Source organism: Nerophis ophidion, linkage group LG12 (assembly GCF_033978795.1).
Source record: "Nerophis ophidion isolate RoL-2023_Sa linkage group LG12, RoL_Noph_v1.0, whole genome shotgun sequence".
Taxonomy (NCBI): Eukaryota; Metazoa; Chordata; class Actinopteri; order Syngnathiformes; family Syngnathidae; genus Nerophis; species Nerophis ophidion.
The window spans coordinates 10,512,860-10,540,542 of record NC_084622.1 but is presented as its reverse complement, the minus strand read 5'-3'; the positions used below and the strand labels follow the sequence as shown (position 1 = coordinate 10,540,542).

The following is a 27,683-nucleotide window of genomic DNA, read 5'->3' as shown; positions in this document are numbered from 1 at the left end:
TAGATTTTATTTTATCGAACAAATAAACATTTAAGATTTTTGACAACTGATGGATAGATAGATAGATAGATAAATAGATAGATAAATAGATTTTATCGAACAAATAAACATTTAAGATTTTTCACAACTGATAGATAGATAGATAGATGGATAGATAGATAGATAGATACATAGATAGATGGATAGATAAATAGATAGATAGATAGATAGATTTTATCGAACAAATAAACATTTAAGATTTTTCACAACTGATAGATAGATAGATAGATAGATCGATGGATAGATAAGATTTTATCAAACAAATAAACATTTGAGATTTTTGACAACTGATAGATGGATGGATAGATAGATAGATAGATAGCTAGATAGATAGATTTTATTTTATCGAACAAATAAACCAATACGATTTTTGACAACTGATAGATTGATGGATGGATGGATGGATGGATAGATAGATATAATTTTATCGAACAAATAAAACATTTAAGATTTTTGACAACCGATAGCTAAATGGATGGATGGATAGATAGATAGATAGATAGATGGATAGATAGATGCCTAGCTAACTTGATGAATGGATGGATAGATAGATAGATGGATGGATGGATGGACGGATAGATAGATTGATAGATGGATAGATAGTTGTTATCATCTCCCAGATAAAGAGACAATGAACACAAAGATAGAATATCAACCATAGGTTCTATTAACTGTTAGCTAATAAATAATATAAACAAATAATAATTACAACTCTTAGGTCATTCTTGACCCTGTCCAGGAGTTTTACAACCTGGGGAAAAAGGTGAACTTTTGCTCTATTTGACGTGCCAAACAGCTGCAATGTTGTTGTTGGAACCCTTGTGTTCAGTTCCATGTGGATATTTTCTCTGCCGCAGAGCTCTGGCAGCTGAACAGGACCTGGCTGTTCCAGGGCCACGGAGTGCCCATCCAACCCCAGACCATGCTGCTGGACGAGGGCCACAAGAGGCTTTATGTGGGGGCCAAGAATACTCTGTTCTCCCTCAGCCTGGACCAGGTGAACACGAACCATGACGAGGTGAGAATGAAGACCTTTGAACACGTTATGAGTCCATTAGTTCTGGACAGACTGGCCAGCTTGTAGCATACAAGTTTCTTTTCAAATGTACCATTTTCTCGCAGATCCAATGGGCCAGTACTGAACCTCAGATAGAAGAATGCTTGATGAAGGGAAGGGAAAAAGTAAGTACAAGACTGGATGACTACAGTATAGACTCATATAATTATGGCAACCGTAACCAAAAAAGGGACAATTTAATCCAAAACACTTAATTTTTTTGCTAGTCTAAAACTAATCCAATAGGTCGATATATGCGAAGCCTTGGGTTCTTACTGCAGTAATAACAAATGTGTTTTCTTGTTTTCCTCGCCATTTGTGAGTCCTAAATGGTTGTTAAAGTGTGCCAACTTGTCAGAATACCTACTAAGCCTTCCTATGTCCGAGTGAGAGGCATGATTTATGATCTGGAATAAACACAGGGGGAGCAAGGAAGCAATGTATACATAGGGAAACACGGTCATCATTGCCAGTCACTCGAACGAGTATGGCGATCCTCCTGGTAGGAGTGTTTCCCTTAATGGAGAATGCCCGTGCGTGACTTTGTTTTACGTGGGGAGACTGATGCAAAGAGTCACCACACAATCCTTGACAGAATCGAGTCAGGGTATAGTGCCATGGAGTCCAAGACGACTGGGGACCCTTTTCTGCCGCAGCCTTCATCCGCCATTGCAGCCGTTGTGGTAGTTCTTAAATCTACCGTCTTCCGCCTGCTCCGCGGTTGAGGTCTTCACCGTATCCCTGGCAAGGGGGCAGTCAGGTAGTAGGCCTTTGCCAAGGGCCACCTGGGGTGCGCGATCCTAGACAGAATCGGGTCAGAGTACAGTGGCATGGAGTCCAAGACGACTGGGGACCCTTTTCTGCTGCAGCCGTTGTGGTAGTTTTTCAAATATACCGTCTTCCGCCTGCTCCACCGTTGAGGTCTTCACCGTATCCCTGGCTAGGGGGCAGTCAGGTACTAGGCCTTTGCCAAGGGCCACCTGGGGTACACAATCTTTAACAGAATCGGGTCAGGGTACAGTGGCATGGAGTCCAAGATGACTGGGTACGCTTTTCTGCTGCAGCCGTTGTGGTAGTTCTTAAATATACCATCTTCCGCCTGCTATGCCTTTGAGGTCTTCACAGTATCCCTGGCTAGGGGGCAGTCAGGTACTATGCCTTTGCCAAGGGCCACCTGGGGTACGCGATCATAGACAAAATCGGGTCAGGGTACAGTGGCATGGAGTCCAAGATGACTGAGGACCCTTTTCTGTTGCAGCCTTCCTCCGCCATCTCAGCCATTGCGGTAGTTCTTAAATCTACCGTCTTCCGCCTACTACGCCGTTGAAGTTTTCACCGTATAACTGGCTAAGGGGCAGTCAGGTACTAGGCTTTTGCCAAGGGCCACCTGGGGTACACGATCCTTGACAGGGTACAGTGGCATGGAGTCCAAAACGACTGGGGACCCTTCTCTGCTGCAGCATTTGTGGTAGTTCTTAAATATACCGTCATCCGCCTGCTCCACCGTTGAGGTCTTCACCGTATCCCTGGCTAGGGGGCAGTCAGGTACTAGGCCTTTGCCAAGGGCCACCTGGGGTACGCGATCCTAGACAAAATCGGGTCAGGGTACAGTGGCATGGAGTCCAAGATGACTGAGGACCCTTTTCTGTTGCAGCCTTCCTCCGCCATCGCAGCCATTGCGGTAGTTCTTAAATCTACCGTCTTCCACCTGCTACGCCGTTGAAGTCTTCACCGTATCCCTGGCTAAGGGGCAGTCAGGTACTAGGCTTTTGCCAAGGGCCACCTGGGGTACACAATCCTTGACAGAATTGGGTCAAGGTACAGTGGCATGGAGTCCAAAACGACTGGGGACCCTTCTCTGCTGCAGCATTTGTGGTAGTTCTTAAATATACCGTCATCCGCCTGCTCCACCGTTGAGGTCTTCACCGTATCCCTGGCTAGGGGGCAGTCAGGTACTAGGCCTTTGCCAAGGGCCACCTGGGGTGCGCGATCCTAGACAGAATCGGGTCAGAGTACAGTGGCATGGAGTCCAAGACGACTGGGGACCCTTTTCTGCTGCAGCCGTTGTGGTAGTTTTTCAAATATACCGTCTTCCGCCTGCTCCACCGTTGAGGTCTTCACCGTATTCCTGGCTAGGGGGCAGTCAGGTACTAGGCCTTTGCCAAGGGCCACCTGGGGTACACGATCCTAGACAAAATCGGGTCAGGGTACAGTGGCATGGAGTCCAAGATGACTGAGGACCCTTTTCTGTTGCAGCCTTCCCCCGCCATCGCAGCCATTGCGGTAGTTCTTAAATCTACCGTCTTCCGCCTGCTACGCCGTTGAAGTCTTCACCGTATCCCTGGCTAAGGGGCAGTCAGGTACTAGGCCTTTGCCAAGGGCCACCTGGGGTACACAATCCTTGACAGAATTGGGTCAGGGTACAGTGGCATGGAGTCCAAAACGACTGGGGACCCTTCTCTGCTGCAGCATTTGTGGTAGTTCTTAAATATACCGTCTTCCGCCTGCTCCACTGTTGAGGTCTTCACCGTATCCCTGGCTAGGGGGCAGTCAGGTACTAGGCCTTTGCCAAGGGCCACCTGGGGTACACAATCTTTAACAGAATCGGGTCAGGGTACAGTGGCATGGAGTCCAAGATGACTGGGTACCCTTTTCTGCTGCAGCCGTTGTGGTAGTTCTTAAATATACCGTCTTCCGCCTGCTATGCCTTTGAGGTCTTCACAGTATCCCTGGCTAGGGGGCAGTCAGGTACTAGGCCTTTGCCAAGGGCCACCTGGGGTACGCGATCATAGACAAAATCGGGTCAGGGTACAGTGGCAAGGAGTCCAAGATGACTGAGGACCCTTTTCTGTTGCAGCCTTCCTCCGCCATCTCAGCCATTGCGGTTGTTTTTAAATCTACCGTCTTCCGCCTACTACGCCGTTGAAGTTTTCACCGTATACCTGGCTAAGGGGCAGTCAGGTACTAGGCTTTTGCCAAGGGCCACCTGGGGTACACGATCCTTGACAGAATCGGGTCAGGGTACAGTAGCATGGAGTCCAAAACGACTGGGGACCCTTCTCTGCTGCAGCATTTGTGGTTGTTCTTAAATATACCGTCATCCGCCTGCTCCACCGTTGAGGTATTCACCGTATCCCTGGCTAGGGGGCAGTCAGGTACTAGGCCTTTGCCAAGGGCCACCTGGGGTACGCGATCCTAGACAAAATCGGGTCAGGGTACAGTGGCATGAAGTCCGAGATGACTGAGGACCCTTTTCTGTTGCAGCCTTCCTCCGCCATCGCAGCCATTGCGGTAGTTCTTAAATCTACCATCTTCCGCCTGCTACGCCGTTGAAGTCTTCACCGTATCCCTGGCTAAGGGGCAGTCAGGTACTAGGCCTTTGCCAAGGGCCACCTGGGGTACACAATCCTTGACAGAATTGGGTCAGGGTACAGTGGCATGGAGTCCAAAACGACTGGGGACCCTTCTCTGCTGCAGCATTTGTGGTAGTTCTTAAATATACCGTCATCCGCCTGCTCCACCGTTGAGGTCTTCACCGTATCCCTGGCTAGGGGGCAGTCAGGTACTAGGCCTTTGCCAAGGGCCACCTGGGGTACGCGATCCTAGTCAAAATCGGGTCAGGGTACAGTGGCATGGAGTCCAAGATGACTGAGGACCCTTTTCTGTTGCAGCCTTCCTCCGCCATCGCAGCCATTGCGGTAGTTCTTAAATCTACCGTCTTCCGCCTGCTACGCCGTTGAAGTCTTCACCGTATCCCTGGCTAAGGGGCAGTCAGGTAGTAGGCCTTTGCCAAGGGCCACCTGGGGTGCGCGATCCTAGACAGAATCGGGTCAGAGTACAGTGGCATGGAGTCCAATACGACTGGGGACCCTTTTCTGCTGCAGCCGTTGTGGTAGTTTTTCAAATATACCGTCTTCCGCCTGCTCCACCGTTGAGGTCTTCACCGTATCCCTGGCTAGGGGGCAGTCAGGTACTAGGCCTTTGCCAAGGGCCACCTGGGGTACACAATCTTTAACAGAATCGGGTCAGGGTACAGTGGCATGGAGTCCAAGATGACTGGGTACCCTTTTCTGCTGCAGCCGTTGTGGTAGTTCTTAAATATACCGTCTTCCGCCTGCTATGCCTTTGAGGTCTTCACAGTATCCCTGGCTAGGGGGCAGTCAGGTACTAGGCCTTTGCCAAGGGCCACCTGGGGTACGCGATCATAGACAAAATCGGGTCAGGGTACAGTGGCATGGAGTCCAAGATGACTGAGGACCCTTTTCTGTTGCAGCCTTCCTCCGCCATCTCAGCCATTGCGGTAGTTCTTAAATCTACCGTCTTCCGCCTACTACGCCGTTGAAGTTTTCACCGTATACCTGGCTAAGGGGCAGTCAGGTACTAGGCTTTTGCCAAGGGCCACCTGGGGTACACGATCCTTGACAGAATCGGGTCAGGGTACAGTGGCATGGAGTCCAAGACGACTGGGTACCCTTTTCTGCTGCAGCCGTTGTGGTAGTTCTTAAATATACCGTCTTCCGCCTGCTCCACCGTTGAGGTCTTCACTGTATCCCTGGCTAGGGGGCAGTCAGGTACTAGGCCTTTGCCAAGGGCCACCTGGGGTACACGATCCTTAACAGAATCGGGTCAGGGTACAGTGGCTTGGAGTCCAAAACGACTGGGGACCCTTCTCTGCTGCAGCATTTGTGGTAGTTCTTAAATATACCGTCATCCGCCTGCTCCACCGTTGAGGTCTTCACCGTATCCCTGGCTAGGGGGCAGTCAGGTACTAGGCCTTTGCCAAGGGCCACCTGGGGTACACGATCCTTAACAGAATCGGGTCAGGGTACAGTGGCATGGAGTCCAAGACGACTGGGTACCCTTTTCTGCTGCAGCCGTTGTGGTAGTTCTTAAATATACCGTCTTCCGCCTGCTCCACCGTTGAGGTCTTCACTGCATCCCTTGCTGGGGGGAAGTCAGGTACTAGGCCTTTGCCAAGGGCCACCTGGGGTACGCGATCCTAGACAGAATCGGGTCAGGGTACAGTGGCATGGAGTCCAAGATGACTGAGGACCCTTTTCTGTTGCAGCCTTCCTCCGCCATCGCAGCTATTGCGGTAGTTCTTAAATCTACCGTCTTCCGCCTGCTACGCCGTTGAAGTCTTCACCGTATCCCTGGCTAAGGGGCAGTCAGGTACTAGGCCTTTGCCAAGGGCCACCTGGGGGTACACAATCCTTGACAGAATTGGGTCAGGGTACAGTGGCTTGGAGTCCAAAACGACTGGGGACCCTTCTCTGCTGCAGCATTTGTGGTAGTTCTTAAATATACCGTCATCCGCCTGCTCCACCGTTGAGGTCTTCACCGTATCCCTGGCTAGGGGGCAGTCAGGTACTAGGCCTTTGCCAAGGGCCACCTGGGGTACACGATCCTTAACAGAATCGGGTCAGGGTACAGTGGCATGGAGTCCAAGACGACTGGGTACCCTTTTCTGCTGCAGCCGTTGTGGTAGTTCTTAAATATACCGTCTTCCGCCTGCTCCACCGTTGAGGTCTTCACTGCATCCCTTGCTGGGGGTAAGTCAGGTACTAGGCCTTTGCCAAGGGCCACCTGGGGTACGCGATCCTAGACAGAATCGGGTCAGGGTACAGTGGCATGGAGTCCAAGACGACTGAGGACCCTTTTCTGTTGCAGCCTTCCTCCGCCATCGCAGCTATTGCGGTAGTTCTTAAATCTACCGTCTTCCGCCTGCTACGCCGTTGAAGTCTTCACCGTATCCCTGGCTAAGGGGCAGTCAGGTACTAGGCCTTTGCCAAGGGCCACCTGGGGGTACACAATCCTTGACAGAATTGGGTCAGGGTACAGTGGCTTGGAGTCCAAAACGACTGGGGACCCTTCTCTGCTGCAGCATTTGTGGTAGTTCTTAAATATACCGTCATCCGCCTGCTCCACCGTTGATGTCTTCACCGTATCCCTGGCTAGGGGGCAGTCAGGTACTAGGCCTTTGCCAAGGGCCACCTGGGGTACACGATCCTTAACAGAATCGGGTCAGGGTACAGTGGCATGGAGTCCAAGACGACTGGGTACCCTTTTCTGTAGCAGCCGTTGTGGTAGTTCTTAAATATACCGTCTTCCGCCTGCTCCACCGTTGAGGTCTTCACTGTATCCCTGGCTAGGGGGAAGTCAGGTACTAGGCCTTTGCCAAGGGCCACCTGGGGTACGCGATCCTAGACAGAATCGGGTCAGGGTACAGTGGCATGGAGTCCAAGACGATTGAGGACCCTTTTCTGTTGCAGCCTTCCTCTGCCATCGCAGCTATTGTGGTAGTTCTTAAATCTATCGTCTTTCGCCTGCTACGCCGTTGAAGTCTTCACCGTATCCCTGGCTAAGGGGCAGTCAGGTACTAGGCCTTTGCCAAGGGCCACCTGGGGTACACGATCCTTGACAGAATCGGGTCAGGGTACAGTGGCATAGAGTCCAAGACGACTGAGGACCCTTTTCTGATGTAGCCTTCTTTAGCCATCGCAGCCACTGTGGTAGTTCTTATGTCTACCGTGTTCCGCCTGCTCCGCCGTTGAGGTCTTCACCGTGTCCCTGGCTATGGGGCAGTTAGGTACTAGGCCTTTGCCAAGGGCCACCTGGGGTACCAGTAGTAAAGGGGTTAATCTCCTAGTGACCCAAGACCCATAGAGGAGCCTCCATTGCCGGATGTGCTTTAACGTCATGCCCAAGACACAGGGTAGTGATTACGTCGCCGCTATAAATAGTTGGTCTGCGTTAGGGCTTATAATAACAATATGTAAATGGAGTACTGTTGGCGCTTTTTGAATGGTTATTTATTAGATTTTATGGGCGAAATAGTGGAGCTCCCGTTAGCTCCTCTGTAAACGGAGTTTTATTTACGTTTATTTAAAATTGACAATGCATTAAAAAACATTAACTCGTAGACCTCGGGGCCCAACTTTTACACTACAAGGATTTGAACACTCAATTTTCATTAAATTCATATTGAATAATTATATCCAAACTACTTCCAATTTAAGATAGACCTTGTCAAATGACAAGAGAGGATGTGTTATTATTATCAAGGCTTGGGTCAGGATGATTACAAAAACAAATACTAATCAAATGTACTGATAAAGGGAAAAAAATAAATGAATGTACATACAACTATGCAGTGCGAAGATAAATCAATTCTAACAACAGTAATATTAAGTTTCTTAAATAAATGTGTCAGGTTCAAACACTGATAACATCTATTATACAAGACAAGAAGCAAGGAATTAAACAGAGACAGAATTAAATTTAGCTCAATTGAGGAGGGACGCCTGGGCTGTACTGTCGTACAGTCTCCCAGCACGCTCTGGTGAAAGACTGTATGCCTCCTCTTTTATTTGGATTTTCCCTGTTTCTAAGGCACGGGGGTCGTAAACAGCCATCACCTTTGATTAAAACAGCTCACAGAAAAGGTCGCAAAACAGTTCAAAGAAGAGGTCCCTGTAGTGGAGTCGGGTCCTGCTTCCTCTTCGCTTTGTAGATCCCGGGTCAAGACAATATCTTTCTGTTGATTAAAGAGGAACATTATCACCAAACCTATGCCAGCGTCAATATATACCTTGACGTTGCAGAAAAAAGACCATGTATTTTTTTAACCGATTTCCGAACTCTAAATGGGTGAATTTTGGCAAATTAAACGGCTTTCTGTTTATCGTTTTTTTAGCGATGACGTCAGAACGTGACGTCACCGAGGTAACACACCCGCCATATTCATTTTCACATTACAAACACCGGGTCTCAGCTCTGTTATTTTCCGTTTTTTTGACTATTTTTTGGAACCTTGGAGACATCATGCCTGGTCGGTGTGTTGTCGGAGGATGTAACAACACTAACAGGGAGGGATTCAAGTTGCACCACTGGCAAGAAATCTGCCGCCAGACCCCCATTGAATGTACCAGAGTGTCTGCACATTTTACCGGCGATGCTAAGACAGACATGGCACAGAGATGTATGGATAACCTGCAGATGCATTTGCAACAATTAAGTCAACGAATTCACAAAGGTGAGTTTTGTTGATGTTGTTGACTTATGTGCTAATCAGACATATTTGGTCACGGCATGACTGCCAGCTAATTGATGCTAACATGCTACACTAATCGATGCTAACATGCTATTTACGCTAGCTGTATGTACATTTGAAACTAGATACCCACATTTAATGCGAAACAAACACTTACCATTCGACGGATTTAAGTTGCTCCAGTGTCACAAGATGCGAAAGTCCTGATCGTTTGGTCTGCACATTTTACCGGCGATGCTAATAAGTCAGCCATGCTATGAGCCACTTCATTAGGTACACCCACGCTTTGGCCGAATAGCGTCAATAGCTATTCGCTCAATAGCTTCAGTTTCTTCTTCAATTTCGTTTTCGCTATCTGCCTCCATACTCCGACCTTCTGTTTCAATACATGCGTAATCTGTTGAATCGCTTAAGCCGCTGAAATCCGAGTCTGAATCCAAGCTAATGTCGCTATATATTGCTGTGGTAACTGCCATGTTGTTTGTATTGGCAGCACTGTATGACGTCACAGGGAAATGGATAGTGGTTTCGAAGATAGCGAAAATACGGCACTTTAAAACTTTATTTAGGGATATTACGGGACCGGTAAAATTAAAAAAAAAAATTCAAAAAATACAAGCCACAGGGAACTGATTTTTATTCTTTTTAACCCTTTTGAAATTGTGATAATGTTCCCCTTTAAAATACATGAAAGAAACAGAACACCTTCATATTGCTTCCCGTCCCGTGGAGTCCTACCAAGTTTTCTGCTTGGTAGGACTAAAGACCGCTTTTGTCTTCTCGCCGGGAACTCATTGAAACACAAAGTTTTGTGATAACTGAGATACATGTTAGGAATTGATCAAGTGGATGCAGAGACGGAAGGCCAGGTAGAATTACAAAAAGGAAAATTTAACGAGTCCAAAAAGTGTAACAAAAAGCGATGGGGTAGAAGTGCACACCATGAATAATCAAACACAAACAGGTCCCTCGGTGGTCGGCAGGGGAAAAGGTCTGGGCGCACTTGAGCATAACAAAAAGTCCAACACAAAATCCTCTTTGCCTCAGGGAGGCTTCGGAAGCAAACACAAGGAGGTGAGGAATTTCAGGAATAAGGAAAAACAACGTACCAGGACTGACGAAGTGAAACAGGCGCCCGCACATGGGAGGTACAGGAGAGAATAACCGGCCTGACCCAGCTGTCGGTGACCAGCTTAAATACACCTGGGTAGGATTTGTTGCAGGTGTGCCTCGCTGGGGACTAATTAACTGAAGAAAAGACACCATAAAAAAAGGAAAAGGCAGGGAAATGACAAAACACAACAATAGAGCAAATGAAAATACAGTTTCGCCACTTTAGTCATCAATTTTGCGGTTAAGAAACTCCTCTGTGACTTCGGTTTGTTTGACAATGTCATTACTGCCACAAGTGGTGGAAAAGTTTATTAAAACAGTTTTTGGCGGCCCTACAATGAGCCCTATGGTTTAAAAAAAAACCTGTGCAAAGTTATTTGAGGAAAAAAAACGACTTCTTACATTTATGTTGCAGTTGACGGAGCAAATATTTTTTTAGTGTAAGATCTAATTATGATATTGTATTTTATGATCAGACTATGCGGAGGGCAAATAAAAGTGCGGCCTAAAAATGGTCCAAGCGTGAATGTAATTTGACCATTTTAGGTTTTCCTTACAGTGCTTACTGACCTTTCCTTGACCTGACCTATTGACATTATTGACCAGGTAGTGAAAGTCCTCCCTGCACCCCCTGATGATGCAACCAGTGATTGATTAGTTTACCTTTTCCAACAGATGGAATGTGCAAATTACATCAAGGTCTTGCAGCAGTACAACCAGACCCACCTCCTGGTGTGCGGAACAGGGGCCTTTAACCCCATGTGTGCCTTGGTCCAAGTGGGGAACGCCGGGAAGGTAAGGAGCTTGATTCCTGACCCACTTATTAACTTTAGACTTATATATATTGATAAAAGCAGGTGTTGTTATCTTTCATATTTTAGCTACATTTCTTTCCTTGGCCCACAGTCTCGTCTTGGATAAAAGTGTTTTCTTTACCGCAATAGTTTGCACAAACAAATACGACATGTTTAGGGAATAATTTGACATTGTTAGTTAGTGTCTAGTTATGATTAATAACACGTTAAAGGCCTACTGAAATGAGATTTTCTTATTCAAACGAGGATAGCAGGTCCATTCTATCCGTCATACTTGAGAATTTCAGGATATTGCCATATTTTTGCTGAAAGGATTTAGTAGAGAACATCGACGATAAAGTTCGCAACTTTCGGTCGCTAATAAAAAAGCCTTGCCTTTACCGGAAGTCACAGATGATGACGTCACAAGGGTGAGGGCTCCTCACGTCCTCACATTGTTTATAATGGGAGCCTCCAGCAGCAAGAGCTATTCGGACCGAGAAAACGTCAATTTCCCCATTAATTTGAGCGAGGATGAAAGATTCGTGGCTGATGATATTGATAGCGAAAGACTACAAAAAAATAAAAATAAATAAATAAAGTTAAAAAATAAAAAAAGGCGATTGCATTGGGATGGATTCAGATGTTTTTAGACACATTTACTAGGATAATTCTGGGAAATCCCTTATCTTTCTATTGTGTTGCTAGTGTTTTAATGAGTTATAATAGTACCTGATAGTCGGAGGGGGTGTGTCCACGGGTGTCTTGACGCCAGTCTCTGAGGGAAGTCGACGGCAGCTGCATGGACGGCGCAAGCTCAGCTGATCTCCTGTAAGAGGCGACTTTTTACCACAATTTTCTCACCGAAACTTCACCTCCGGGAATTTTAAACGAAAAAACACAGTGTGTTGGTGTGGCTAAAGGCCAAAGCTTCCCACCTCCATATTTCTACTTTGACTTCTCCAATATTAATTGAACAAATTGCAAAAGATTCAGCAACAAAGTTGTTCAGAATACAGTTTAATTGCGCGATGAAAAGAGATGACTTTTAGACGCAAATGGTGCTGCGCTAATTCGTCCCCTGCAACCCAATTCCGCGACATTTTCAACAAGAAATTAAAAATTGTAATTTAGTAAATTAAACCGGCCTTATTGGCATGTGTTGCAATGTTAATATTTCATCATTGATGTATAAACTATCGGACTGCGTGGTCGGTAGTAGTGGGTTTCAGTAGGCCTTTAAATACATGTTAATAAATTAAAAACCATAATACGTTACTTAAAAACTATAATAAACCAAATATTTTTTATAGCAGATACAAATGTGAAATGTTTGGGGAAAACTTGACATAGTTGGAGTCTCGTTATGATTAAAAACATGTTAATTACATGATAATAACTTGAAATCTTAAAGCGTTAATAACTTAAAGACTGTAGTAGTTAGACCAAACCCTTTTGGAGGAAAAGCCAGCACTAACATAGTACAAAAGTGGAGTCTGTATGAATAATAACACCTTAAATACACATTAATAACATAAAACAATAAACAAGATTAATCTACCATGAATTGATTTATGTGTACCCCGACTTAAACAAGTTAAAAAATGTATTCGGGTGTTACCAATTAGTGGCTAATTGTACGGAATATGTACTGTACTGGTCTATCTACTAATAAAAGTTTCAATCCATCCGTCAAAATGACATTTAATGAAGTAAAAATTATAATAGTTACACCAAAAATGTTTGCAGCAGAGAGTTAGCACAAACATATGAGAAACTATTGGGGGAGAATTTGACATCGTTGGAGTCTAGTTATGATTAATAACATTTTAACAAAAAATCTTAGGGTACATTAAAGCAATTAGTCCTTATATAAAATAGTAAACAAACTAAACAACTTGTATTCTAGTAGTTAGTACACAAACAAAGACTCCTAATTAGTCTGCTGATGTATGCAGTAACACATTGTGTCATTTATACACCTATTATTTTGTCCACATTACGAAGGACAAACTGTAAAAGTGGATTATTAATCTACTCGTTCAATTACTGTTAACATTGGCTTATTTTTTGTTAACATGTACTATTTACACTTCAGTTAAAATGTAATAATCACTTATTCTTCTCTTCTTTGATACTTTACGTTAGTTTTGGATGATACCACACATTTAGGTATCAATCCGATTCCAAGTAGTTACAGCAGGGTTCGGGAACCTTTTTGGCTGAGAAAACCATGAAAGTCAAATATTTTAAAATGTATTTCCGTGAGAGCCATATCATATTTTTTAACATTGAATACAACTAAATGCGTGCATTTTTTAAGTAAAACCAACATTTTTAGAGTATGATAAGTCTCTAATTATTTTAAACAACATTGTTATTTTTTGAACAGGACCGGTTGAAACGGATGGATGGATTAAAATGCATGAGAATGTTTTATATTTTGAACGTTATTTTTAACATCGTGATTACCAGCGGAATTATTCATTACTTATCGCAGGGGTGTCAAACTCAAATACAGAGTGGGCCAAAATTCTAAACTTGACAAAGCCGCGGGCCTAAGTTGAACAACTTAACCTTTTAATAGAAAACCAAACAAGTTTTGCATTGAATATTGAACAAGCAAGGCTTATATAACTTTATAGTGACATGCAAAGTCGAGTTTTGTTGGTAGCGGGGGTGTATATTGTAGCGTCCCGGAAGAGTTAGTGCTGCAAGGGGTTCTGGGTATTTGTTCTGTTGTGTTTATGTTGTGTTACGGTGCGAACGTTCTACCGAAATGTGTTTGTCATTCTTGTTTGCTGTGGGTTCACAGTGTGGTGTAACAGTGTTAAAGTTGTTCATACGTCCACCCTCAGTGTGACCTGTATGGCTGTTGACCAAGTACGTGTTTGTGAAAGCCGCATATATTACGTGACTTGGCCGGCACGCTGTTTGTATGGAGGAAAAGCGGACGTGACGACAGGTTGTAGAGGATGCTAAAAGCAGTACCTTTAAAGCACGCTCCCAATATTGTTGTCCGGGTGGAAATTCGGGAGAATACTTGCCCCGGGGGAGGCACTGAAATTTGGGATTCTCCTGGAAAAATCGGGAGGGTTGGCAAGTATGAGAATTAGCGTTGAATGCGGTGATACAGCGGCACCGCCACTGTATAATACCGGCGGGCCAGCTCTAATGTTATTTTATTATTGCCTCAAGGGCCAAATGAAATTACACGGCGGGCCAAATTTGGCCCGCGGGCCAGAGTTTGACACCCATGACTTATCGTGTTAAGCAATGTCAGCTAAGATTTATCTGAGAACCAGATGCAGTCATCAAAAGAGCCACATCTGGCTCTAAAGCCATAGGTTCCCTACCCCTGAGTTACAGGATCATACATTGGTCATATTCAAAGTCCTCACGTGTCCAGGGACGTATTCACTGAGTTTATAAACATAATATGAATTTTAAAAAACGGAAAAAAGATTTTGTGACAATAAAAAATATCGATGTAATATATCAACTATCGTCCTGGTCGTGGGACTGTGGACCAGCTCTATACTCTCGGCAGAGTCCTTGAGGGTGCATGGGAGTTTGCCCAACCAGTCTACTTGGAGAAGGTATTTGACCGTGTCCCTCGGGAAGTCCTGTGGGGAGTGCTCAGAGAGTATGGGGTATCAGACTGTCGGATTGTGGCGGTCCGCTCCCTGTATGATCAGTGTCCGAGCTTGGTCCGCATTGCCGGCAGTAAGTCGGACCCGTTTCCAGTGAGGGTTGGACTCCGCCAAGGCTGCCCTTTCTCACCGATTCTGTTCAGAACTTTTATGGACAGAATTTCTAGGCGCAGTCAAGGCGTTTTTGCAGATGATGTGGTCCTGATGGCTTAATCTGGCCAGGATCTTCAGCTCTCACTGGATCGGTTTACAGCCGAGTGAGAAGCGACCGGGATGAGAATCAGCACCTCCAAGTCCTAGTCCATAGTTCTCGCCCGGAAAACGATGGAGTGCCATCTCCGGGTTGGGGAGGAGATCTTGCCCCAAGTGGAGGAGTTCAAGTATCTCGGGGTCTTGTTCACGAGCGAGGGAAGAGTGGATGGTGAAATCGACAGGCCGATCGGTGCAGCGTCTTCAATAATACGGACGCTGTATCGATCCATTGTGGTGAAGAAGGAGCTGAGCCGGAAGGCAAAGCTCTCAATTTACTAGTCGATGTACGTTCCCATCCTCACCGATGGTCATGAGCTTTGGGTTATAACCAAAGGGACAAGATCACGGGTACAAGCGGCCGGAATGAGTTTCCTCCGCCGGGTGGCAGGCTCAGCTTTAGATATAGGGTGAGAAGCTCTGTCATCCAGGAGGAGCTCAAAGTAAAGCCGCTGCTCCTCCGCATCGACAGGAACCAGATGAGGTGGTTCGGACATCTGGTCAGGATGCCACCCGAACGCCTCCCTCGGGAGGTGTTTAGGGCACATCCAACTGGTAGGAGGCCATGGGGAAGACCCAGGACACATTGGGAAGACTATGTCTCTCGGCTGGCTTGGGAACGCCTCGGGATCCCCCGAGAGAAGCTGGACGAAGTGGCTAGGGAGAGAAAGGTCTGGGCTTCCCTGCTTTGGCTGCTGCCCCCGCGACCCAACTTTGGAGAAGCGGAAGAAGATGGCTGGATATGTCAACTAGATAAGCTCCTGTACTTGGTATCATTACAGTGGCTATCAGGTGTAGATCCACCCATGGCATTTGTTTACATTAAGGAACCGTGTCATTGGCGGTGACACCGGTGAGCTATTGTATCCTCCTACGGCGTGTAGTGAAGCATGTTTAGCTAGTCCTCATCCTCCACTGATAATGTTACTTGTAAGAAACTTACTTTTTCGCGTATGAAGTTGAGGATTACTGATTTAGAAGAAGCTGAAACACTGCAGACTGCAGATGGATGTTAGCTGTTAGCGAGATAGCCATGTCTTACAGCACCTCTTCCTCAGTGTTATTACTTCACCTTTATTTTTATTTTTTACACCAAAATGCAAACATTCTCCCTTTTCTGTCTACACCAGGGTAGCCCGTAAGGACCAGATGAGTCGCCCGCTGGCATGTTCTAAAAATAGCTCAAATAGCAGCACTTACCAGTGAGCTGCATATTTTTTAAATTGTATTTTTTTACTCGCAAGTTGGTCTCGCTTTGCTCCACATTTTTAATTCTAAGAAAGGGAAAACTCACATAGAATTTGAAAATCTAAGTAAACATTTTAAAGACTTGGTCTTCACTTTTTTAAATAAATTAATTCATTTTTTTACTTTAATTCTTATAACTTTCAGAAAGACAATTTTAGAGAAAAAAATACAACCTTAAAAATGATTTTAGGATATTTAAACACATACCATTTTACCTTTTAAATTCCTTCCTCTTCTTTCCTGACAATTTAAGTCAATGTTCAAGTACATTCATTTTGTTATTGTAAAGAATAATAAATACATTTTAATTTATGTCTTCATTTTAACTTCTGTTTTTTCAACAAAGAATATTTGTGAAATATATCTTCACACTTATTATGATTAAAATTCCCCAAAAATATTCTGGCAAATCTAGAAAATCTGTAGAATCAAATTTAAATCTTATTTCAAAGTATTTTGAATTTCTTTCAACATTTTTGTTCTGAAAAATCTAGAAGAAATAATGCTTTGTCTTTGTTAGAAATGTAGCTTGGTCCAATTTGTTATATATTCTAACAAAGTGCAGATTGGATTTTAACCTATTTAAAACAAGTCATCAACATTTTAAAATTAATCTTAATCAGGAAAAATTACTAATGATGTTGCATAAATTATTTTTTAAATTTTTTCAAAAAGATTCAAATTAGCAAGTTTTTTTCTTCTTTTTTTCGGTTGAATTTTGAATTTTAAAGAGTTGAAATTGAAGATAAACTATGATTCAAAATTAATTTTCATTTTTTTCCTGTTTTCTCCTCTTTTAAACCGTTTAATTAAGTGTTTTTTTCATCAGTTATTCTCTACAAAAAACCTTCCGTAAAAGGAAAAAAAACGTACGACAAATGACAGACAGAAATACCCATTTTTAAACATAAATATAGATTTATTTATTAAAGGTAAATTGAGCAAATTGGCTATTTCCGGCAATTTTTTAAAGTGTGTATCAAACTGGTAGCCCTTCGCATTAATCAGTACGTACCCAAGAAGTAGCTCTTGGTTTCAAAATGGTTGGTGACCACTGGTCTACACACTGTCTCTGCTTGTAAGTACTCTGTGTGTGTGCGCTGCCAAACATGCTCCTCTTCTTGTAAAACTAGCAATGTCCCGACGCGATGTCATGCCCGTTAAAAAATACATAAATGGGGAACCTGTGCTTTTCAAACAGATTATAGTACTGTTTTCTATTTATTAGTACCGCGACACTATACTAGTACTGGTATACAGAGTGTCTGGAGGGCGTTCATGCTTTTAGAGCGGTTTGCAAATTGCACGTTGACAATATGAGCAATTTGACACGTCCTTTAAATTGCACTGATGTAAATAAAGAGTTAGTCCTATCTTACAGCTTCCCAGCTTGATTGTAAATAGATGGCACAGCATGATGGATGAGTTTGACCCCAGGATGGTCTTTGTTACAGTCTCCCAGGGGGTTTGGGGTGGGCGCACAAAAAAATCAGGGTCTTCTCATAAATCAAGGACAGCCTTTGTGGTCCGCGAGTAATGGACGTAAACGTTAGCGGGTTACTGTCCTTCAGTTGTATGTTGGGGGGCTTTCCTCACATGTTGCAGCCACCTGCTGCCTAAAGAAGTGTTTGACTGGCCGTCACCTCCAGCGTGAGGTGTTGCCGTACGGACAACAGTCCTGGGTCGTCCATCACTTTCCTAACTCCCTCTCATCCAACACTTCCTAATCACTCGCCTGGATAATTCCGCTCTCCCACGTTCTATTCATGACATGCACAAACCCCAAAACTAGTAAAGTTGACACGTTGTGTAAATGGTAAATAAAAACAGAATACAATGATTTGCAAATCCTGTTCAACTTATATTCAATTGAATAGACTGCAAAAACAAGATATTTAATGTTAGAACTGGTAAACTTTATTTGTTTTGCAAATATTAGCTCATTTAGAATTTGATGCCCGCAACATGTTTCAAAAAAGTTGGCACAAATGGCAAAATAGACTGATAAAGTTGAGGAATGCTCATCAAACACTAATGTGGAACATTCCACAGGTGGGCAGGCTAATTGAGGAACAGGTGGGTGCCATGATTGGGTATAAAAGCAGCCTCCATGAAATGCTCAGTCATTCACAAACAAGGACGGGGCGAGGGTCACCACTTTGTCAACCAATGCCTGAGCAAATTGTTTAAGAACAAGCTTTCACCATCTACGGTCCGTAATATCATCTAAAGCAGGGGCCGGGAACCTTTTTGGCTGAGAGAGCCAAAAAGCCAAATATTTTAAAATGTATTTCCGTAAGAGCCATATAATATATTTTTTTACACTGAACAAAACTAAATGCGTGCATTTTTAAGTAAGACAACATTTCTAGAGTATAATAGGTCTCTTATTCTTTGTAACAACATTGTTATTCTCGAGCTAACTGGAGGGGTGTGGCCTGCTGGCCTGCAGCGAACTGGGGTGTGCCAGGACCGGCCTCGAAATCAGTGACAGGTGCGTAGATGGCCCACCTGGGCCTTGTTATCTAATCACCTGTCGCTCTGTTAAAAGCAGCAGCCTGGAGGAGAGACGGGGTTGGGGCTGGAGCCAGAGCGCGAGCGAAAACTAAAGAGAAAAATACAATTGCTGGAAAGCAACTGAGAGACTTATTGAAAAACAAAACAATATTGTAACCCTGAAACAGGCTCTCATGTTGGTCCTTGGTGGTCTGACAAACCCCACACTAACCAAGAATAGATAAATAACTTCTTACCATTAACGCAAATTCTTGAACGGGTGCGGTAGAAAACAGATGGATTAAAAATGCATGAGAATGTTTTGAATTTTGAACATTATTTTTAACACTGTGATTACAAGTGGAATCCTTCATTACTTATCATATTAAGCAATGTCAGCTCAGATTTATCCGAGAGCCAGATGCAGTCATCAAAAGAACCACATCTGGCTCATGAGCCATAGGTTCCCTACCCCTGATCTGAAGGTTCAGAGAATCTGGAGAAATCACTGCACGTAAGTGGCTAAGCCCGTGACCCTCGATCTCTCAGATGGTACTGCACCGAAAAGTGACATCAGTGTGTAAAGGATATTACCACATGGGCTCGGAACACTTTAAAAAAACCACTGTCAGTAACTACAGTTGGTCGCTACATCTCTGAGTGCAAATTAAAACTCTACTATGAAAGCCAAAGCCATTTATCAACAACACCCAGAAACGCACCGTTGGGCCCGAGCTCTTCTAAGATGGACTGATGCAAAGTGGAAAAGTCTTCTGTGGTCTGACGAGTCCATCCATCCATCCATTTCCTACCGCTTATTCCCTTTTGGAGTCGCGGGGGGGCGCTGGTGCCTATGTCAGCTACGATCGGGCGGAAGGCGGGGTACACCCTGGACAAGTCGCCACCTCATCGCAGGGCCGAGTCCACATTTCAAATTGTTTTTGGAAACTGTGGACGTTGCGTGTCCTCCGGACCAAAGAGGAAAAAAAACATCCGGATTGTTCTAGGCACAAAGTTCAAAAGCCAGCATCTGTGATGGTATGGGGGTGTATTAGTGCGCAAGGCATGAGTAACTTCCGCATCTGTGAAGGCACCATTAATGCTGAAAGGTACATACAGGTTTTGGAGCAACATATGTTGTCATCCAAGCAACGTTATCATGGACGCCCCTGCTTATTTCAGCAAGACAATGCCAAGTCACGTGTTACAACAGAGTGGCTTCATAGTAAAAGAGTGCGGATACTAGACTGGCCTGCTTTTAGTCTAGACCTGTCTCTGATTGAAAATGTGTGGTGCATTATGAAGCCTAAAATACCACTACGGAGACTGTTGAACAACAATGGGAAAGAATTCCACCTGGAAAGCTTTAAAAATGTGTCTCCTCAGTTCCCAAAAGTTTACTGAGTGTTGTTAAAAGGAAAGGCCATGTAACACAGTGGTAAAAATGCTCCTGTGGCAACCTTTTTGCAATGTGTTGCTGCCATTACATTGTAAGTTAATGATTATTTGCAAAACAAAATTATGTTTCTTTTTTCAAACATTAAATATATTGTCTTTTTAGTCTATTCAATTGAATATAACTTGAAAAAGATTTGCAAATCATTGCATTCTGTTTTTTTATTTACCATTTACTCAACGTGCCCACTTCACCGGTTTTGGGGTGTTGTATGATTCCAATATCTGTGTACATTTGAGGTCTGTTGCTTACTGTGTGACTGTTTCGTAGGACACGCTGTTTGCGCTTAAAGAAGAGAGCGTCACGAGTGGCCGAGGACGATGTCCATTTGACCCCGACAGCCCGTGTACGTCCGCCATCTCAGGTAGAAAGATTATATCTTGGCTTTACCCTCACACCTTTTCTTCATCGAAAACGTCTTCTTGTCTGCAGGTTTATTGACCTTAACTAGGATCAAACTGAAAACACACAAGCAGAACGAATGCTTACATTAAAGCAGCCAATGACACACAAAAGCATATTACAATAACAAATGCACTATGCCGTGTAATGAACTTAAATGGATAAAGAAACACCACAAAATATGTATTTTTGACTGACTATACGTCCTCTTTTCCCCGGACATGTCCACTTTTGCGGGGTTGTCCGGGCGGGGTTTCCGAAATGCCTCAAATATCTGGCATTTTGAGTCAGGGTTGCGTGGATATTCAATGTACAAACAGGCTTCAGAAGGGGATAAAAAACAAAAATTGTGAAGGCATGCAGCAGCATTCGTGAGGAAGGGGCAGAGACAAAGAGATAGAGGATTGACTGTTAAACAAGGCTTATACGGTCAACAGTTATACAGGTCACACTGAGGACGGCCGTGTCACGCCAAATTTCATCTACCTACAAAAACCTTTCCCCCCCATTTACTTCCGGGGTCATGATTAATACAGATGTTTTGTTAACGCTATATTATAAAAATATAATGCTATATTATAAAAATACAGACGTTTTGTTAACGCTATATTATAAAACAATTTAAAAAACAATTTACAAACACAAGTTATGGGAAGACATAAGAGGAAACGTGACCCCGGAAGTAAATGCGTCATCCCATAGCTTGTGTTTGTAAATTGTTTTTTAATATTTTTTATAATATAGCGTTAACAAAATGTCTGTATTTTTATAATATAGCGTTATATTTTTATAATATAGCGTTAACAAAACGTCTGTATTAATCATGACCCCGGAAGTAAATGGGGGGGGAGATTTTTGTAGGGGGGGAAGAAATTTGGCGTGACAGCCATATAAACAACTTTAACGCTGTTACAAATATGCGCCACACTGTGAACCCACACCAAACAAGAATGACAAACACATTTCGGGAGAACATCCGCACCATAACAAAACAAACACAAAAGAACAAATGCCCAGGATCCCTTGCAGCACAAATTTTTCCGGGACACTACAACATCCATCCATCCATCCATTTTCCACCGCTTATTCCCTTTCGGGTCACGGGGGGCGCTGGCGCCTATCCCAGCTACAATCGGGCGGAAGGCATACAATATTTTATTTATTTATTTTAATGCCGGCCAATTATTTTGACACGGGGGGCCACATTTAGAGGAAAAAACGTGTCTGGGTCCCGGCATATCTATTTTTAGGAACATTAATACAAAACCTCACAATAATGTCTGATTGAATGCCAAAAACGTTATGACAGACCGCTTTAAAAAATGGAATTTAATTTTTATATTTTTCTATGAACGATAAAACACTGAATATTGACAAAAAATTAATGTCGCACCCTCTTTCGATCGACACATTTTACAATCAAGTGAAACGTAACAAAAATGTAACAAACAGTGACATATGAACGCAAAGGGTACACGATAAACCCACTTACAATCTGATACATCAGATATTTGCTGAATTTCCCCCAGGGATCAATAAAGTACTTTCTATTCAATTCTATATATCACTAAGCTTTAGAACTCTGATGTGAAAATCTCCTTCCGCGTCTGTGGAAATGCTTACAAAAAAGTGGGACCCCCAAAAATTTACTGTGGGACCCCATTTATATGACTTGATGGGGTCTCCGGCACCCCATTTTGAAAATTACTAGTGCCAACACTGCTGTCAACAGAGGTGAAAAAATTACTTTATTTAAATATATTATTTATAATAGGCTGACCATATTGTGAAATCCCAAAAAGAGGACACATATATGCGTGCCAAGGCCGGGATTAGGTGAAAATTTGCTAATTATACTCGAACTTGCTTTATAAACATAGTTTTGTCAAACAAAACTATGTTTTTTTATGGCAAACACACAAAATAAGCAATATCTTCCACTAAAAATATTTTTCAAATCGGAATATTTGATGTGCAGTGATGGGGGTAGTGTGGGTGTATAGTGAAGCATCCCGGAAGAGTTAGTGCTGCAAGGGGTTCTGTGTATTTGTTCTGTTATGGTGCGGATGTTCTCCCGAAATGTGTTCATTATTCTTGTTTAGTGTGGGTTCGCAGTGTGGCGCATAATTGTAATAGTGTTAAAGTTGTTTATACGGCCACCCTCAGTGTGACCTGTATGGCTGTTGATCAAGTATGCCTTGATTGACAATCGGTACACTACCTCGCTCACTCTTTCTCTGCCCCTCCTTCATGAATGTTGTTGCGTGTGCACACCTTAACAATTTGTTTTGTTTTTAACTCCTCTTAACCCTATACCTACGTTTGTACAATGAAAATACATGCAACCTTAACACATAACGCCAGACATTTGAGGCATTTAGGAAACCCCGCCCGGACAACCCGGACAGTCGCGCAAAAGAGGACAGGTCCGGGGAAAAGAGGACATATTGTCAGCCTAATTTATAAAGCAAGTTCGAGTATAATTGGCAAATTTTCACCAAGTCCCGGCCTTGGCATGCATATATGGGTCCTCTTTTTGGGATTTCACAACATGGTCTGCCTACTTAAATGGATAAAGAAACACCACAAAAAATGTATTTTAAGGTATTCTACAGCATGGGTAGGGAACCTATGGCTCGCAAGCCAGATGTGGCTCTTTTGATGACGGCATCTGGCTCTCGGATAAATCTGAGCTGACATTGCTTAACACGATAAGTAATGAATAATTCCACTTGTAATCACAGTGTTAAAAATTACGTTCAAAATATAACATATTCTCATGCATTTTTATGTTCAAGAAGTTGCGTTAATGGTAGGAAGTTATTTATTTATTATTGTTTAGTGTGGGGCTGTCATGCCTATGGATCATGTTTTGTTTTGGTTATGTTCGGTTTGGTTTTTTGGACACTTGTTTTCTGTTTTGCACTTCCTGGTTTGTTTTCGTTACCATGCCAACTCAGTTACAGCTGTCCAATAACTGATTATGTCACTGCTATTTAAGCCCTTCTGTTTCTGTTCTTCGTCCTGGCAACTTTACCTACTCACACCTCCTTTTCATGCCTAGCACCTGCTACGCACCTTGCAAAGATCCATGTCTCGTTCTCAGTTCCTTGTCATGTAAGTTTTTGTTTATAGTTCATTGTTATTCATGCCATTGAGCTAGTGTTTTGGTTTCGTGTTTATAGTTATAGCCTCTGTGCTTGTCTTTTGCTTTCATTAGTCAAGTTTGTTCTCCGCCATTGTGCGCGCCATTTGTTTGCCTTTGTTGTAGTTTGTTTGTGTAATAATAATTAAAAATGTACTCACGTTCACGCCTGGCTCGTGCCAATTATCCTTTGCATTGGAAAAACAAAATATCCCAAAGTCCAAGTCATGACAGGGGCTTGCCCTCCAGGGGGTTCTTCAGACCACCAAGCACCGATATGAGAGCCTGTTTCAGGGTTACAATATTGTTTTATTTTTCAATCAGTCTCTCAGTTCCTTTCCAGCAATTGTATTTTTCTCTTTCGTTCTCACTCGCGCTCCGGCTCCAGCCCCAAACCCGTCTCTCCTCCTGGCTGCTGCTAATAACATAGTGACAGGTGATTAGATAACAAGGCCCAGGTGGGCCTTCTACGCACCTGTCGCTGATTTCAAGGCCGGTCCTGGCAGCGCCCCGCTTCGCTGCAGGCCCGCAGGCCAGGGCCCCTCCACAGTTAGCTTCAGAATAACAATGGTATTACAAAGAATAAGAGACCTATTATACTGTAGTACGGAGCCCCTAAAGGGACATGGGGATTTTTTTTTTTTTAGACATGTATAAAAAAAATAAAAACTTTTTTTTTTTTTAAATAAAAAGTTTCTCGTGCGCACGAGATAGTGTTGTGGGACATTCGCATTCTGCGTCTCTCTCCGCTGCGGGTTCAACCAGAGGACCCGCCGACAGCGCACTCCAGACACGCCCCCGCATTCATCAAGCGGACCGCGCCCACTCTCCGCCGCAGCCGGCTGCAGGACACACCTGTGACTGACGATGAGCAGTATAAAAGACCATGTGGACACAGGGATCCGGGCGGGAACTTAGTTCCAAATGCGTACCGTAAGCAATCACCCTGCGTTATGCAAACCTGCTCTCCCTGTGGCCTGTACCTCTACGTGTTCTCAGTGTCTTCTCCCGTGTCCCCACAGAATTCTCCGTCGCCCGCAAGGTGAGCTGTGCGTCTCACTCTTTTCCCTGGATCTCCCTCTGTCTTCTGACTGCCTCCTTTGTACCTCGACTCCTCGCTCGTTTGACCCGAACCCTCTGCCTGCCCCACGGACTTCCGCGTTCTCTTTTGTCAACACTTGGGTAAAACACACTTCATTTAATTTACACACTTAGACTAACACCATACACTCTATAGTTTTTGCCACGCTCCATTTACTTAGTATGTTTTCTGTTGATTGATTACATATATACATTTGTTAATATATATATATATATATATATATATATATATATATATATATATATTAATAAATGGACATACTGCCACCTGGTGTCCGTTTGCCGTCACGTCCTCCTTTAGTCAAACATCACAGATAGTTTCTCGTGGCCACGAGATAGTTTCTCGTGGCCACGAGATAGTTTCTCGTGGCCACGAGATAGTTTCTCGTGGCCACGAGATAGTTTCTCGTGGCCACGAGATAGTTTCTCGTGGCCACGAGATAGTTTCTCGTGGCCACGAGATAGTTTCTCGTGGCCACGAGATACATGTCTAAAAAAAAAAAAAAAAATCCCCATGTCCCTTTAGGGGCTCCGTACTGTAGAAATGGCGGTCTTACTTAAAAATGCACGCGTTTAGTTGTGTTCAGAGTTAAAAAAATATTATATGGCTCTTACGGAAAAACATTTTTGTCTGAAACCCACTACTACCGACCACTCAGACTAATAGTTTGTATATCAATGATGAAATCTTAACATTGCAACACATGCCAATGCGGCCGGGTTAGTTTACTAAATTGCAATTTTAAATTTCGTGCGAATTGTCCTGCTGAAAACGTCACGGATTGCAGCGGACATTTTGATCCAGCCCGATCCCAGCTATAAGTCTGCTTTAATCGCATAATTACACAGTATTCTGGACATCCGTGTTGCTGAATCTTTTGCAATTTGTTCAATTAATAATAGAGACGTCAAAGAAGAAAGATGTAGGTGGGAAGCGGTGTATTGCGGCTGCCTTTAGCAACACAAACACAGCCGGTGTTTCCTTGTTTACATCCCCGAAAGCTGACGGTGAAGCTTTACTATGGAACAGAGTTGTCAAGCGAACATGGTTTCTTACTACAAGTCAACCGGCAGGGTTCGGTGAGAAAATGGTGGCAATAAGTCAGCTCTTACCGTAGACATGAGCGGAGAGTTTGCGTCGTTCTTCCTGCAGCTGCGGACTTTCTTGCCTCCTCCCAACGGCCAGATGCTTACACCGTGGAGGGGAAAAAAAAAAAAATCTCAGCCCGGCTGCCTTGCCTCGTCGAGAAACGTGGCTTCCCACGGAGACACTGGCGGTCACCACACCCGTGGCTACACCCCTCCGACTTTCAGGTACCATATAATCTCAGGGATTTTCCAGAATTATCCTAGTGTGACAAACAGTTCAGGGTGTCCCAAGTTAACAGAGTGTAAGGAGGAGGAGGAGTTTTGTCCTTTCAGAGTTGCCGTGGGGCTGTGACGTAAGGTGTGTGGTTGTGGAGAGAGAGGTGTTAAGGAGTTCACATTAAAGAAGCTGTGGCTACCGGACCTGCTCTAACGTCTCCCGTTTATTATTTTATTATACACTGTATAAGCGAACCCAGGACACTCCGCTACACTGGTAAATGTGTATAATAACATCTGAATCACTCCCACTGCCCTCGTCTTTTTTTTTTTCTAGTCCTTCACTCTCACTATCCTCATCCACGGATTTTTCATCCTCGCTCAAATTAATGGAGAAATCGTCGCTTTCTCGGTCCGAATCGCTCTCGCTGCTGGTGGCCATGATTATAAACAATGTTCAGATGTGAGGAGCTCTACAACCCGTGATTTCACGCGCACATCGTCTGCTACTAAAGGCAAGGCTTTTTTATTAGCGACCAAAAGTTGCAAACTTTATCGTCGATGTTCTCTACTAAATCTTTTCAGCAAAAATATGGCAATATCGCAAAATGACCATTAAAATTTGGCTTCTTGACTCTCAGACCCCTGCTCTACAGCAAACTAGCTTGCTATGCTAACATTCACTTCTTCGTATGACATGACAAAAATGAGCATGACTGACTTTTGGCCATAAAAGGTCGCAAATGACATCACAGCTAACAAATAATACACCACAATCGAATATTAACATGCTACTTATTGATACATACCGATGATACTTTGTTTGGCGGGAGAATTAAGCAGATTAAAATGTTTGTAATCTTCACCGAACGAGTTTAAACTAGACCGGAAAGGGACTCCTTTTTTGGGGTATTGCTGTAAACTAGGCAATGCTGCTCCCTGCTGACTAAAAGGAGGAAGTGCACCTCACTGTTGAAGTCCACAGTGACTTTTAAACGCTGGTCATACATATATTCTTCACACATTCAACAAACAAGACCCAACATAAATGTTTCTTTACCCAATAGCATAGTTTTTCAACCTTTTTTGAGCCAAGGAATTGAAGAAATGGGGAGGTACACCACCAGCAGAAATACTAAAAAAACAAAACTCAGTTGACAGTAAAAAGTCGTTGTCGCAATTGTTGGCTATGACTTTAAGGCATAACCAAGCATTAATTGATATAGCTCTTGTCTCAAATTAGGTGTACTGTCACCACCTGTCACATCACACCCTGACTTGTTTGGACTTGTTTGCTGTTTTCCTGTGTAGAGTTTTAGTTTTTGTCTTGCGCTCCTATTTTGGTGTTTTCCTATAGCAGTTTCATGTCTTATTTTAAGCGATATTTCCCGCATTTACTTTGTTTTAGCCATCAAGAATATTTCAGTTGTTTTTATCCTTCTTTGTGTGGACATTGTTGTCATGTCATGTTCAGATGTACATTGTGGACCCTTGTTTGCTCCACAGTAAGTCTTTGCTGTCGTCCAGCATTCTGTTTTTGTATACTTTGTAGCCAGTTCAGTTTTAGTTTCG

At 43.7% G+C, this 27,683-nt stretch overlaps 1 protein-coding gene and 1 long non-coding RNA gene across 4 annotated transcripts in view; one reads left to right on the top strand and one right to left on the bottom strand.

The window, feature by feature from the left end:
• The window catches only part of sema3e (sema domain, immunoglobulin domain (Ig), short basic domain, secreted, (semaphorin) 3E), an 89,116-nt gene that overhangs the window by 36,187 nt on the left and 25,246 nt on the right, over positions 1-27,683 (top strand). For both annotated transcript variants that reach the window (XM_061916790.1, XM_061916791.1), the window contains exons 2-5: positions 897-1,057; positions 1,162-1,221; positions 10,938-11,057; positions 20,429-20,522. In XM_061916790.1, the coding sequence (XP_061772774.1) occupies positions 897-1,057; positions 1,162-1,221; positions 10,938-11,057; positions 20,429-20,522 (435 nt within the window). The remainder of the gene's footprint in view (positions 1-896; positions 1,058-1,161; positions 1,222-10,937; positions 11,058-20,428; positions 20,523-27,683) is intronic.
• LOC133562947 (uncharacterized) lies at positions 1-27,683 on the bottom strand. Of its 2 annotated transcripts, none has more exons than XR_009808959.1 (9): positions 26,921-27,683; positions 25,920-26,155; positions 23,867-23,990; positions 20,411-20,616; positions 11,789-11,885; positions 10,259-10,397; positions 8,515-8,633; positions 1,149-1,199; positions 1-1,071 (listed from the first exon to the last, which is right to left on the bottom strand). It is a non-coding gene; the product is annotated as an uncharacterized LOC133562947 (long non-coding RNA). The 2 variants fall into 2 exon arrangements; XR_009808960.1 differs by having other exon boundaries at positions 25,920-25,995.